The 12,824-nt window shown below is 43.5% G+C and overlaps 1 protein-coding gene across 4 annotated transcripts in view; it reads right to left on the reverse strand.

Moving 5' to 3' along the window:
- Prkn (parkin RBR E3 ubiquitin protein ligase) overlaps positions 1-12,824 on the reverse strand; it is a 1,202,830-nt gene that overhangs the window by 805,777 nt on the left and 384,229 nt on the right. For all 4 annotated transcript variants that reach the window (XM_041680301.1, XM_041680299.1, XM_041680302.1 and 1 more), the window contains exon 3: positions 9,541-9,781. In XM_041680301.1, coding sequence (XP_041536235.1) covers positions 9,541-9,781 — 241 coding nt within the window. The remainder of the gene's footprint in view (positions 1-9,540; positions 9,782-12,824) is intronic.

Consider the following 12,824-nt stretch of genomic DNA (forward strand, 5'->3'; position numbering starts at 1 on the left):
CATTCCTCTCCATACCGCTTCTCTCCTTTTGCAAATGTTTAAGGAAGAAAAGTAGGGGTGTGCAGAAACACCTGCATAAATGCCAGAAGAGGAGGGGGACAGATGGACTGAGAGTTGCAGTAGTCAGTACTGGTCACTATGAGTGTGGCGCCTAGAGCTTGTTCACACAAGCAGGAAGATGACACCACCAGTCTCTTGGACCAAGAATGTAGCCAGTGAGTTCAGCCGCTGCTCAGGGTAGGACTCAGTTCTTCCTGACATCACCAAAGCATCACACGAGGTGCTGTATATCAATGTTTGTGCTTTGAAAGGCAAGGACATGGGCTGATTTTATTGAACTCAAAACGTGGATAGAAAGTCAGTCTTGGGTATCCATCTCACCCTCCTCTTCCTCTAAGTCCCCTTGTAGCTTTACTTGCGTCCCATTTTATTCTGACTTATGCTGAACACAGACACATATTTATAAGCTATGATGTGATGTCTTGACTCGTGTATATATTGAGAAGTGATCAGCCTGGGGCAATCATTATATCTACGACATTTCAGTTCAACCATTTCTTTGTGATCAAAGCAATCAAGACTCTCCCCTCTGTTCTGAGACCTGCGGTGCATTAGTAAATGCTCTGTCAATAAGCAAGGAGCTCATTGTCCTTTCAGACTCGAGCATGGCACCCAGCGGCCACTTTTTCCGCCTCCTCTTCTACACTCTACAGTCTGCTTGCTCCTCTGCTCCAGCTGATATGAGAAGAACTTCTCCCCAGTTTTCACATGGAAATGTGTGTCTTCTAAATCAAAGTTTAAATTAGAAAACAATCTATGATAGAGTTGAAACTAGGAGAGAAATAGCTTCCTATCCGCTTTCATAACTCCTTGTCCCTTTTCCCATATCCCATCCTTCCTCATCAGCTAATAGGTTGTGGCCACACTGAGACTTATTCCGATATGTGCACACATTCGCTATAGGCTAGTATGCGCTGAAAAAGGATGGTCAATTGCTTTTCGTTTTGTTTTTTCCTGAGGTTTTTTTTTTTTTTTTTTGATTTTTCGAGGCAGGGTTTCTCCATAGCTTTTTGGTTCCTGTCCTGAAACTAGCTCTTGTAAACCAGGCTGGCCTCGAACTCACAGAGATCTGCCTGCCTCTGCCTCCCGAGTGCTGGGATTAAAGGCGTGCGCCACAGCCGCCCGGCTCATCTCAGAGTCTTGAAGAGTGTCCCCCGAGCTTTCCTCTAGCCATTTTAGCATTTCAAGGGCTTTGACTCACTTGGTGTGGTTTTCTGTTCAAGGTGAAAGACACAGAACAAGTTTCATTCTCCTGCCGGTGGAGATCCAGCTGTTTTCCAGAACCATTTGTTAGTTACACCGTTGTCTTTTGGCCTCCTTCATCATTAGTTAGGTGTCCGTAGCTTGGTCTGTTTATTTCTGGATCATCTCTTCTCTCCCATTGGTCTAGCTGTTTTCTTGCCAATGGCAGGCTCTGTGTCTGTGGTTCTGTAGTATAATCTGAGATCAGGTATTATCACCCTCAGCTATGTTCTTGCTCCTTACAATTGCTTTGGTTACATATACTTTTTGCAGTTCCACTGGGATTCTTGAATTGCTTCTTTCTCAATCTGGGAAGTACAACATCAGCATTTTGATGGGCACTGCATGTAGTATGTAGATTCAGTTTGGTGGAACAGCCATTTTCATGATTTTAACACTAATACTGAACCACACAAAATCTTTCCACGATCTAGTTAGTATCTTCCCTTCTCAGGGCGAACATGTGAATTTGGCTGTCTAGGCACTGAAGGAGCAAGAGCCATTTTCACACTGCTGAAGAACCCAACATGCGTAAATAAATCTTTTGAGATGGCGACTGTGAAGCCGAACTTTATTTTTAAATTCTACTGGCCATTAGTGCAACAGGAATTAGGCACAGCTGGTCATTGAAGACATTTGTTGCACTGAACCAATTGGAATAAACGTCTTAAAAAATTTTATTTTTAGGAAAAGGGTTTTGTAACCTAAAAAGATTTCCCTTTTATCTTCTGTCTAAAACTATATTAAATTAATCTATTACCATGTTATTCAATATCCAAACTATATTGCTAATCATAAACTATTTTTATAATAAATTGTCGTCTCCCTGGGAACCTGGTTCCTCATACTCCCCCCCCCCCCCCCCGTTCCCGTCAATGGGTTTATTATACACTGGAGTTAAATGTAGAACAATGAGAACTGGTTGTGAGGCAAGCCTGCAATCCCAGGGCTGGGAGACCTGGGCAGAAGGACGCACAATAGGTGTCAACCTGGCTTATACACTGGTAATCTACCTCAAAACAATGGTAGGAAAGGAGGGAGGGAGTGGGGAGAGAAGGGGAAGCAGGAAGGCAGGAAGGCAGGAAGGCAGGAAGGCAGGAAGGAAGGAAGGAAGGAAGGCAGGCAGGAAGGAAGGCAGGAAGGCAGGAAGGCAGGAAGGAAGGAAGGAAGGAAAGAAGGAAGGAAGGAAGGAAAGAAGAAAGGAGGGAAATCATACAAAACTAAAGGAGAAGAAAAAGGCAGACACCCCATTTCTTTTGTGACTTTGACAGACGGCCTGGCGGGCTGGTCCTCTCTAACTCTGCTCTCAGGATATTCCAGTTTCTTGGGGAGAGGAGCATCTCATCCAGTTCCCATACCCCAAGGCACACCTTAGCCTGCTATCCATATGCAATTATTCACCAACTTTTTCCTGCCAGATGTGAAGAATGAGAGCTGAAGAAGAAAGGCTCACATTTTACATGTGAAAACAAGACACTCTGACAGCCTGACAAATAGCCATCCACATCCATGTGCCGGGCGGTGGAGGTGCAAAATGAACTTGACCTATTTGCTCTTGATGAGTGACCCTTCAGAGGGGTAACTGAAATGTTCCAAGTAATTACTCGACAGGGCAGAAAGGGCACTAGAAAGAGCAAGGGATGGGTAGCTCTGCTTTTAGAATCCTGGGCGGGCTTCTAGGGAACAAACTCAGCATTGTTTTTTCTCCTGTCTTTCCTGGTCCCCCAAAACATCAGTCAGCAGTATCCTCAACATTCCCCATAACTGTTTGGCAATTTTACTTCTATACTGAAAACTCAACTCTAGTAGGAATCTATGTGACAAAAGAAAAATTAAATCCCTGCCTAAATCCTAATGTGTTCTTAACAATGTGGTGTGACATGAGCTCTAAGTTGCTCTAGCAAGACTGCCAAGGTTTTGTCATTTCCTAGAAGGTTCACACAAAGAGGCTCTTCTTAAAGCTATCCAAAAGCACCAAGAAATTCATACCCTCTGACTTAAAGTCATTAGTGTTCAAAGCACACTTTTTAAAGTACTTGAGATCTGATTTGGGATCAAATGGAAATTGTGCCTGAAGCCTATCACTTCATTTGCTTAGCAGGCCTCCATGACTGAGTTGCATTTGGCAGGTATGAGCTAATCTCCAATCCCCAAATCATTTTCATCTTGTACTACATTCCAGGACTGGCAAGGGGTTCTTGATAAGAAGGATTCTTTACTAATCGTGGTGAATCTGTGGTGCAGGTAGACTGTAAGTCCATTGGTTTCAATTTCTTTTGCATTTGTTTATGTTTATATATCTTCTACTTTTATGTTGATAACTTGAAGTTCAAACTTAGCCTGGAGTGTTTCATGGAAACTCGTGCCTTTTGTAGGTGCTCAGCTTTAAATGGGTCCTGTATAGCATATTTCTTTCTCCTGAGGCTTTAGAGGTCATTATATAAAGTAGAAAACGAAACTTTAAAAGCCAGAGCAATAACCTGCTGTAGGGAAACAGCTGTCATGTGAATTATTGCTCACAGGAACTCAGAGCTGCTGGGACTGGATGCAAAAGACTTGTACAAGATCAAGCCAACCCGGATCCCAGCCCACAGCAGGGAGGGGCTCACAAAGTCCCATCCTGAGCCAAGGAGCTGTTGGCAATTCATGACTGTTGTGGGGAGGAAGCCTTGGTTTTCTTCAGAAACAGATACCTTGAGGGGCTGGCTGCCCATGCTCTAAGAGTTGGTCCTGTACCCACGCACACACAGGCAGGGTTTCCTGGACTCAGTGGTTTATTTTTATTATTTTAATTAAAATGGAGCACATGAAGTTGGGAGGGTAAAACAGTTGGGGAGACAGAGAAGAAGTTGTAGAGCACGGAATGGGGAAGTGGGGTTGATCAAAATATAAATTCATGTATGAAATTCTCTCATAAAATGAGCTTATTAAGAGAAGTCTTTACCCAACCTAGAGAGAAATGGTTACACAACAGAATCATTTTTCATATAAATGCAATAATTTTTAAGTATGTTGTGGCAGTGAGACTTGAAAATACTGAACAAAATTAACAAAGGTTTTAATTTCTTAAGATTTATTTATATTTCCACCTCTTTCTCTCTCTCTCTCTCTCTCTCTCTCTCTCTCTCGCTCTCTCTCTCTCTCTCTCTCTCTCTCGTGTGTGTGTATATGTGTGCATGGTGACTGTGTGTGTGTGATGGAGGAGTTACTTTCATTGGTTAATAAAGAAACTGCCTTGGCCCATTTGATAGGCCAGCCCTTAGGTGGGTGGGGTAGACAGAACAGAATGCTGGGAGGAAGTGAGGCAATCGCCATGCCTCTCCTCTCTGGGTCAGATGCAATGAAGCTCCAGCCCAAGATGGACGTACACTAGAATCTTCCTGGTAAAACACCACCTCGTGGTGTTACACAGATTATGAGATATGGGTTAAAGCAAGATATGAGAGTTAGCCAAAAGAGGCTAGATATAATGGGCCAGGCAGTGTTTATATGAATACAGTTTGTGTGTTATTATTTCAGGGCATAAACTAGCCAGGCGGCCGGGAGCTGGAATGCAGCCCACAGCTCTCACTACATGTGTGTGTCTGTAGGTCAGAGGACAACTTGCAGGTGTCTCTTCTCTCCTCCTACTAGGTGGATGTTAGGATCACAACTCGGCTCATCAGACTTGCCAAGCACCTTTACCACTGAGCATCCACCAGTCAAGAATTTAATATTTAAAATCAAAAATTAGTGAGAAGACAGAAAACCATATGATATAAAGTTTATCTTTCAAATTTAACTATTTGACAGAAATTAGGCCCTGCTATAAGATCATGCCTTTCAGAGAGGTCATGCGAAATCTTTCCCTACTCAGCCACATTTTCCTGCCCTTATCTCTTGTTGGCCTGCTTGCTTTCTCAATATTGCTCAGCCTCCAGGTTTGTGGACCTGTCTGCTGCCTCTGCCTGAGCTCTCAGAAAGGATGCTCCTTCTTTATGTTCACCCCAAATGTGGGCACATCTCAGAGGAACCAAATCACCCCCTTTTTGTCCTAGTAGATACTCAGCAGGATCCACTCTTGCTGGTGACTCATCCTTGGTTATCATGCTCTCCCAGTTAGAATGAGCTCCGTGTGTGGGGCCTTTCCTCTGCTGATCTCTCTGCGATCTCCCAGTGCCTGGACCTGTGCCTGGCACAGCACAGGAATCCAGTGTCTGTGTGTTTACATGACTGGTTGCACAGTAATGTTAGAGGAGACCCCTCCTTTATTTTACCTGTCAGAAGTTAATTGATGGTCCCTCATTCAGGAAACAAACAACGTGTAAACTTAATTCATTCACAAAATCTCCAAGACCAAAAATACCTCATTCTATGTACAAATTCAAAGTCTGCAAAACTACATATTGTATTCACTAAGCATGTTTTAAACTATCCTTTTTTTTTTTTTTCTGTATAGGACATTGCTACTCAGTTTGATTCCCAGTCTGCATGTTAGCATTATCTAGGGACCTGTCAGAAGTACACTTCCTTAGTCTCTGCCGCAAGCATGGGCGGTGTGGAACTCAATGTCCTGTGTTTTCATGCTGGAAACCTGAAGTCAGGTCTGAGGATGCTGCTCCCCCTGTTTCCACATCATAGCTCCATTGATTAAATCCCTTTCTTGACTTTCAATGTGGCTTTCTCACTTTGATTTCTGGATTAAGAAGCCAGTGCCCACCCCAACCCCCAGATACTTACAGTTCTGTTTTCAGATGAACCCAGCATTAAACCTAAGTGGTATGATAGAGTGTGCTTCTGCAGCAGCAAACTGTGATGCGCAAAACAATCCCACACCAGTTAGAATTTAAAGGGGCATTTATTTTGGGGTTAAAACTCACAAAGCACCAACCGTCAGGAAAGGAGCCTAGTCGTCGGAGCAGGAGCAGGAATTAAGCGCCAGAAACCAAGAGAGCAGTGGGGTGCACACCCGCCAGATTTACAGGTTTATATTGGCCTAAGGGGTACCCGTCCTACAAACATGGTGATTGGCTGGGGCTGCCCCTTCAAAACTGAAGAAGGCATTTAGGATGGACACGATTATCTGCTGGTATTTTTGTTGAGATAATGAGTAGAGAGATTGAATTCTGCTCAAAAATGTAAGTATATAATTTACTTTTAGAAAGAAAATCTGAATGTCACATTATAGAATTAGTCAATTGTTCTACTAATATAATGAGGTGATTTGGTCACTAAGCACCTTAAAAGTATGAAGAATCAGCTATTTTAATGCTATGTTTAATTTTCAACTATACCCAGTTCACACAAAACATTTATGGTAATCCTAGTGATGAACAATCAATATAGCTTCTTATGTTTGGATTTTCATATAAACCATATTTCACTGTGAATTTTTATATAAACCATATTTCACTGTGAATTTTTATATGAACTACATTTCACTGTGGATTTTTATATAAACCACATTTCACTGGACATCCCTTTGCAATTCACAACTTTAAGAAAAGCCTCCTCTCTGCCTGTGGATTTGCCAACATGATACACTTAGACCACTTAACTATGGACTCATCCTAGGTGCTCAACATCACACTTTAAAGACAGATGTTCTTCCTATTTTCCATAACCTTGCAAATCTCTGTTACTATCCTGAATCCAAGGGTCATCGAACATGCGTCTTGAGGCTCACACGCTTCCGTGAAGCTGTAAATTGCTCCCTGTGGTGGCTTCAATAGAATGGTATTCGCAGCACCATGTATAAAAACACAGAACAACTTACATCTTAACTTCATCTGTTGGTGTTAATTTTGGGGTCAACATTATGATTTGAACTGACTCTTTCCATTGTTGGTCAGAATATAAATGCTTATTACAGTATTAATTACTTAATGCAGCTTTTCTATGAAGTGTCACTTTATCCCTGTTTATGTGGCCTCTTGCTTTCACGCCCGTCAAGCTGATCGCCATCTAAATTCACACCGATGCTCACTGCTTGTTTCCAGGTGCTGTCCCCCACAACCTCAGCCCTGTTCTCGGCTGTGGTGAATCCTTCAATAGCATTTGCAGGCTGAGGGCAGACCAGCTAGCTTAGGAGGCTGTCTTTACCCTGGCCTTGAGCAGAAGTTTTGGGGTACTGAATTGTTATTTCAAGGTGTAGCTCTTGGCAATCGGCTACCGTCCCACTCCTTCTATTCTCTTGCTTCTCTTGGGAGCCACCCAGGTTGTTCTCATCTGACCAATGTTGGCTCCTTTTAATTTTAGGACCTCTTTGTCCTGGGTGTTCCTTCCTTTATGAGGTGAGTTCAGAGTTACCTGCCATGGTTAGGAGCAGTACACACAAAGCGATCCACACTTCTATGTAACTACAGCTGGGAACTGGGTTGCTGTGCTGTTCTTTGTTGTTCCTTCTTTTCTTACTACAGGATCGCCATTGATGGCCTTAAAAACCAATTAAACAGTATTTAGGAATTTTAACAGAGCCATTTTTTTTCTTTTATTTTTATGATTCAACCCTTCTGGCCTCAGGATCTCTGGTGCTGAGAGAGCCATAGTGGTCCAGGCCTATCTATGCCTATGTGGGAGAACAAATGAACGACACTGGAGAGTCTATGACCAGTTTTTATCTGTATGTGCACCTCAAATGACTATTGTTCTGACATCACTTACTCATATCAAATAATCAATACTTAAGGAAATATATTAATATCATTACTATCTATGTCCCATCTAAACCTAATTACAAATATGATATTAAGACGTGGAATGCTCTGGACTGCGGGAGTGGGATTAATATCATAAAGAAATTCATGATGGATCACTATAGTCAAACAGGAGACTAGTTCACCTTAATATATAGGTGCTTAGAAAATATAGACCACAAAATATGTCTCTGGTGTGAGGATTATTTTGAACTATTGTTTCAAGAAACAGTGGGCCCATCATTTGCAATTGTAGGCATGGAACTGCTTCTGTAACGTGAAACACGGTCTTAATATCCTCAGGGGAAGCCAGCAACATGGTGCCTTCTCAGAAACAGATGCCAGGCACTTCCAGACTCTTAACCACCTGCTGTCAACTCCACCTTTGATGGCCCAGCTTCCAGAACAGTGAGGAACACTTCCCCATGTACTAGACATGATCAGCACTGAGCATTTGCCCCTACATAACTTCACTGAGGGGAGGTATTTATTAACAAGGAAAATGCTTGAAATGACTGTACTGACATCATAACCTGGGGCCAGACAATGTTAAAGAAAAATTAAAAACACCTTTGGCTTTTTAAACCTTCTTTTGCTCTGAAAATTAGAAAACAATCTACCTCAATATCCAGCAAAACTACCTTTAGGTATATACCCAAAGGATGCTCAATCATACCACAAGGGTATGTGCTCAACTATGTTCATAGCAGCATTGTTTGTCATAGCCAGAATCTGGAAACAACCTAAATGCCCCTCGACTAAAGAATGGATAAAGAAGATGTGGTACATTCACACAATGGAGTATTACACAGCAGAAAAAAATAATGACATCTTGAAATTTGCAGGCAAATGGATGAATCTAAAAAACATCATATTGAGTGAGATAACCAAGTAAGTGACTTTTAGACATAAAGCAAAGAAAAACCAGCCTGCAATTCACAACCCCAGAAAACACAGACAACAATAGGATCCTGAGAGAGACATACATGGATCTACATAAGAAGGAGAAAAAGACAAGATCTCCTGAGTAAACTGGGAGTGTGGGGATCATGGGAGAAGGGAAGGGGGGAGGAAGGGAGGATAACAGAGAAAAACATATAGCTAAATAAAAACAATTTGAAAACTAGTTTGGGTACAATATCATTAATAAAACTTCCAAACTCTTGTTTAAAAAAAAAACTGCATGATTAAAAATATGGTCAAGGAAAATACATTTAAGAACATAAGAAATTAAAGGAAAGCAAAGTGTGTGTCCCTAGTTGTATACCCAAGCCTCACATAGCTTGCCACTGTCTTTACCACCCCAGCTCTGAGAAACATTTAACTTAGTGTTCAAGGCCCATGCACCATTGGCAACCCTCTGTCCGCTCCACTGTGGTTTCTGTTTGATCATGTTTATTTACTATTGCATGTACTTGCCTCACTTCGACAGCTGTGTATTGTCAGGGTGTCACCCTGTGGTGCCTTAGAGATTCCATCCCCAATCACATCATGAACTAAGTTTGTACGGAGTCAGTTAATAAACAAACTATTCACTAGCCTTGGGCGGAGTGGCTGCAGTTACCTGGACCTCTGGCCGCTTCGGAATCGCTGCTGCTGCTTGTGTCCAGAATGACCGCCAGCCCCACGGAGTTCGCCGGCAGGATGTGGCTGCTGAGGTCCACCCTTGTCAAGCTCCTGGGCTCCCAGGCAGGGCCCCCTGAGATGATGTGGGGCTTGTCCTCTCCAGAAGCGTTTGTCTGAAGACTTTTTCTCCATGGTCTCTGCACTATGTGAACTATGCTCTGCTGTTCCAGGTCACAGCTCTGGGGAGGGGCAGGCAGAAAGACAGAAATGGAAAGCGTTACACACAGGTCGAGCTTACGTCATCATCGTCCCCAGATGGAAAGTACGCAAACTAGTTTAAAGGCTATGTAACTTCCGTGCCTTAGTGGGAGTGGCAATGGGTGGAAAACACGGTGTCTGACTGACTTAGAAACACTCTGCCAGTGTGGTCACAGAACTTAAACACTGCATGTGACAGACACGTCACATGGGACTGGGGGTGGAAGTGGACATTTGAGGGGAAGGGGAACACAAAAACAGAAAACTATGGAAACATGAAAAGTTTATGGAGCCGAGTCGGAAAACAGATTATCGTGTCTTAAGTGTCCTGCAAATGCTCATTTAAGACTGATTTACCTCTCAAGTGCTTTGTCCTTAACTTAAACTTAACTTAAAACCCCCCTAGTCGTTTCTGCTTTATAAAAGCACTGAAGGTCATTATCAATTACTGGGCATTTCCACACAGAATTATAATGACTGCTTTTCTTCTTGTCCCTGCGGCCACTAGCCCGCATTCTGCAGTACCAATGGGACAGCTACTGAACGGTTTGTTTGCCCTTGTGATCAAAATCCGTGAATTTTTACTATAGAACCTTTTGTGCTTCTGTCTCTTTCTTCATGAACAGGAGTCTGTAAAATCTAGAATAAAAATTAAGAGTTGATATTTGCTAAGGCAGGACCTAGACGACCCTAGGTCAAGTCCTACTTCAGAATAAGTCATAGAGGCATCGTTTTTCTGACATTTCTAACAGCTGGGACCTGGCTCGCTCTCTAACGCCCACATCTCTGTGTTCTTCGTCTTGTTGTTATTCTCTGTCATTGTGGGAATGGTGGACAGATACCTGTGTACAATACAACCACCTAAAGGATGCAGTGCACTCTTCCTCCTTTGCTGTCTTCCTCGAGCAATCTCTTCATTGTTGCTATCAAATCCCTTCCAGAACAGTGACCTCTGCCACTCAACTGAATGCACTGCCAAGCACACTATGGCTTGGTGTTGCTCTCTCTAGTCAGAGGGTCATTAGAATGTTACCATGCCAATGTTTTCCCATTCTCCAGCTCTGCCCACAGTCCCAGGGTCTCCCCACAAGGGCTCCTACTAGAGTCACTATCTGCCACCCTCCTTATCATTCAAGAGGACAGCCCCCTATCATATGTACTGCCTGGCAACTCCTAAGGATCTCGGGGACCCCTAACCCCAGTTTTAATGCTGATTTCCATTCTCTGATATTGGTCAGGCTTCTTCAGTCCCTGCATGGTGCTTATCCTCCCTGCCTTGTGACATCCAGCAAGGTGTCCAGAGTGACTGAGTAGGCATCAGGAATAACCTTCTCGCCTCCAGGGCCCTCATGACCTCACTGTCACCTCCTCACATGAGGCCATCGTTATTATGATGACCTGGTAATTTTTCTCTATGTTTGGTTTCTGCCCGTTCCAGCACGTTACATACAAGAGTCTTTGGTGTGTATATCATACTATCACATGACTAGTGTATTTATTCCTTTCTCCTTTCCAGACCTCTGTAAAGCACTTTTTACGTCTTTCCTTGTGCAGAAGGGCCATCCTCCACAAGCATCCATGGTCATGGAACTGCATTAGTAGGCCCCCAACATGATCTTCCTCCCTGCCTGCATTTTATGTTAGCCACGAGAATGACTTTACACTACTGATGTTAACAGATAAGAAGGAACCGAGACTTGGAATGGGTTTGCCTGGCGGCTTGGGTCCTCCAACAGAATATGCTGAGAAGTTTTCTCTTCTACAGCTCGGGAGGCAGAGCTGTACGTGTGATGTAGCCTGAGTCCAGCAACAGAAGGGGCAAGTGCTGCCCCGAGTGAAGACCCCTTTAGATGAAGCTAGCCTTGGCCTCAGCCCCAGCCCCCTAATGACATGAGGATGTGTGAGACCACAGATCTGGGGCAACTGCTCCTGGCGTTCTGTACTTGATCCTTGGAAATAAAGGAGATGGCACTCCAATATCCATCACACTGGAGCAGGAGCCACGCCATCAGGCTGTGTCTTGGAATGGGCTCTTATGTAGAACCCAGGAACCTCACACCCATAGCCAGAGTCCTGGCAGGCTGAGCACTAAGACCTGAGCACACTGAAGCACAGACAAGTGAAAAAAAAGCATTGCAAGAAGGAGGAACAGACTGGGAAGAGGCCCTCAGCACAGCCATATCCCATGCTGTCTTCTTCCCCGGGAGACACAGGCTTATTCTGTTCTCCATGTTCAGAACTGAAGTCACTGAAAAAAAAGTGGCACCTTTCTCATCTGAGTCCCCAGCTTTTTGCCTGCCAAGGTCAAATCACAGAGTTTACAGCTTAACTAGTGTGTGTGTGTGTGTGTGTGTGTGTGTGTGTTGTGTCTCTGTGTATGTGTTGGGTTGTGTGTGTATGCAGTATGTGATGTATGTTGTGGTATGTTGTGTGTGTGTGTGTGCGTGCGTGCGTGTGTGTGTGTGTGTGTGTGTATGAGAGAGAGAGAGAGAGAGAGAGCTGATTTAAAAAAATTAGGAAACGTTTATAGTAATGACTGATCATACTTACAAAGGCTTACAGAGCATTTTGAGCCCAAGGATGTGGGAATTGAAAAACTAAACGACTGAAGGAAAAACACTGAACAGATGAATGAGTGGCTGGATGGATTTTAAGGGCCCTGTGCCCTATCCCTCCAGTGCTTCGTGGAAATCTAGCACAGTGAGGAAGGATCCACGAGGATCAAATACAATAGCCTTGCCTCCTCCGCGCTGATCAGTTTCTGTACACTGGGAGCATTTTCCCTCCCTTTGCTCTGCTTTCCATATCGGCGCTAATGTTGTCAGCACTGAACACTGTTCTGGAGACCTAGAGACATGTAAGGACACAATACACATCATGCATCAGTCTTGAAAAAGGAAGGCTGTGCCCCTATATTGTATATGACTGCGGCCTCAGAATTCTATTTAGTTGTTCCACTCCAAACATACAGAGAAGGAAGAACATGCAGAAAGTATGACTGTGGAAATTCTAGCAAAATCTCAG

The sequence above is a fragment of the Microtus oregoni genome, unplaced genomic scaffold (genome assembly GCF_018167655.1).
Source record: "Microtus oregoni isolate MIOR12 unplaced genomic scaffold, Mior012 000033F_ref0000390, whole genome shotgun sequence".
Classification (NCBI taxonomy): Eukaryota; Metazoa; Chordata; class Mammalia; order Rodentia; family Cricetidae; genus Microtus; species Microtus oregoni.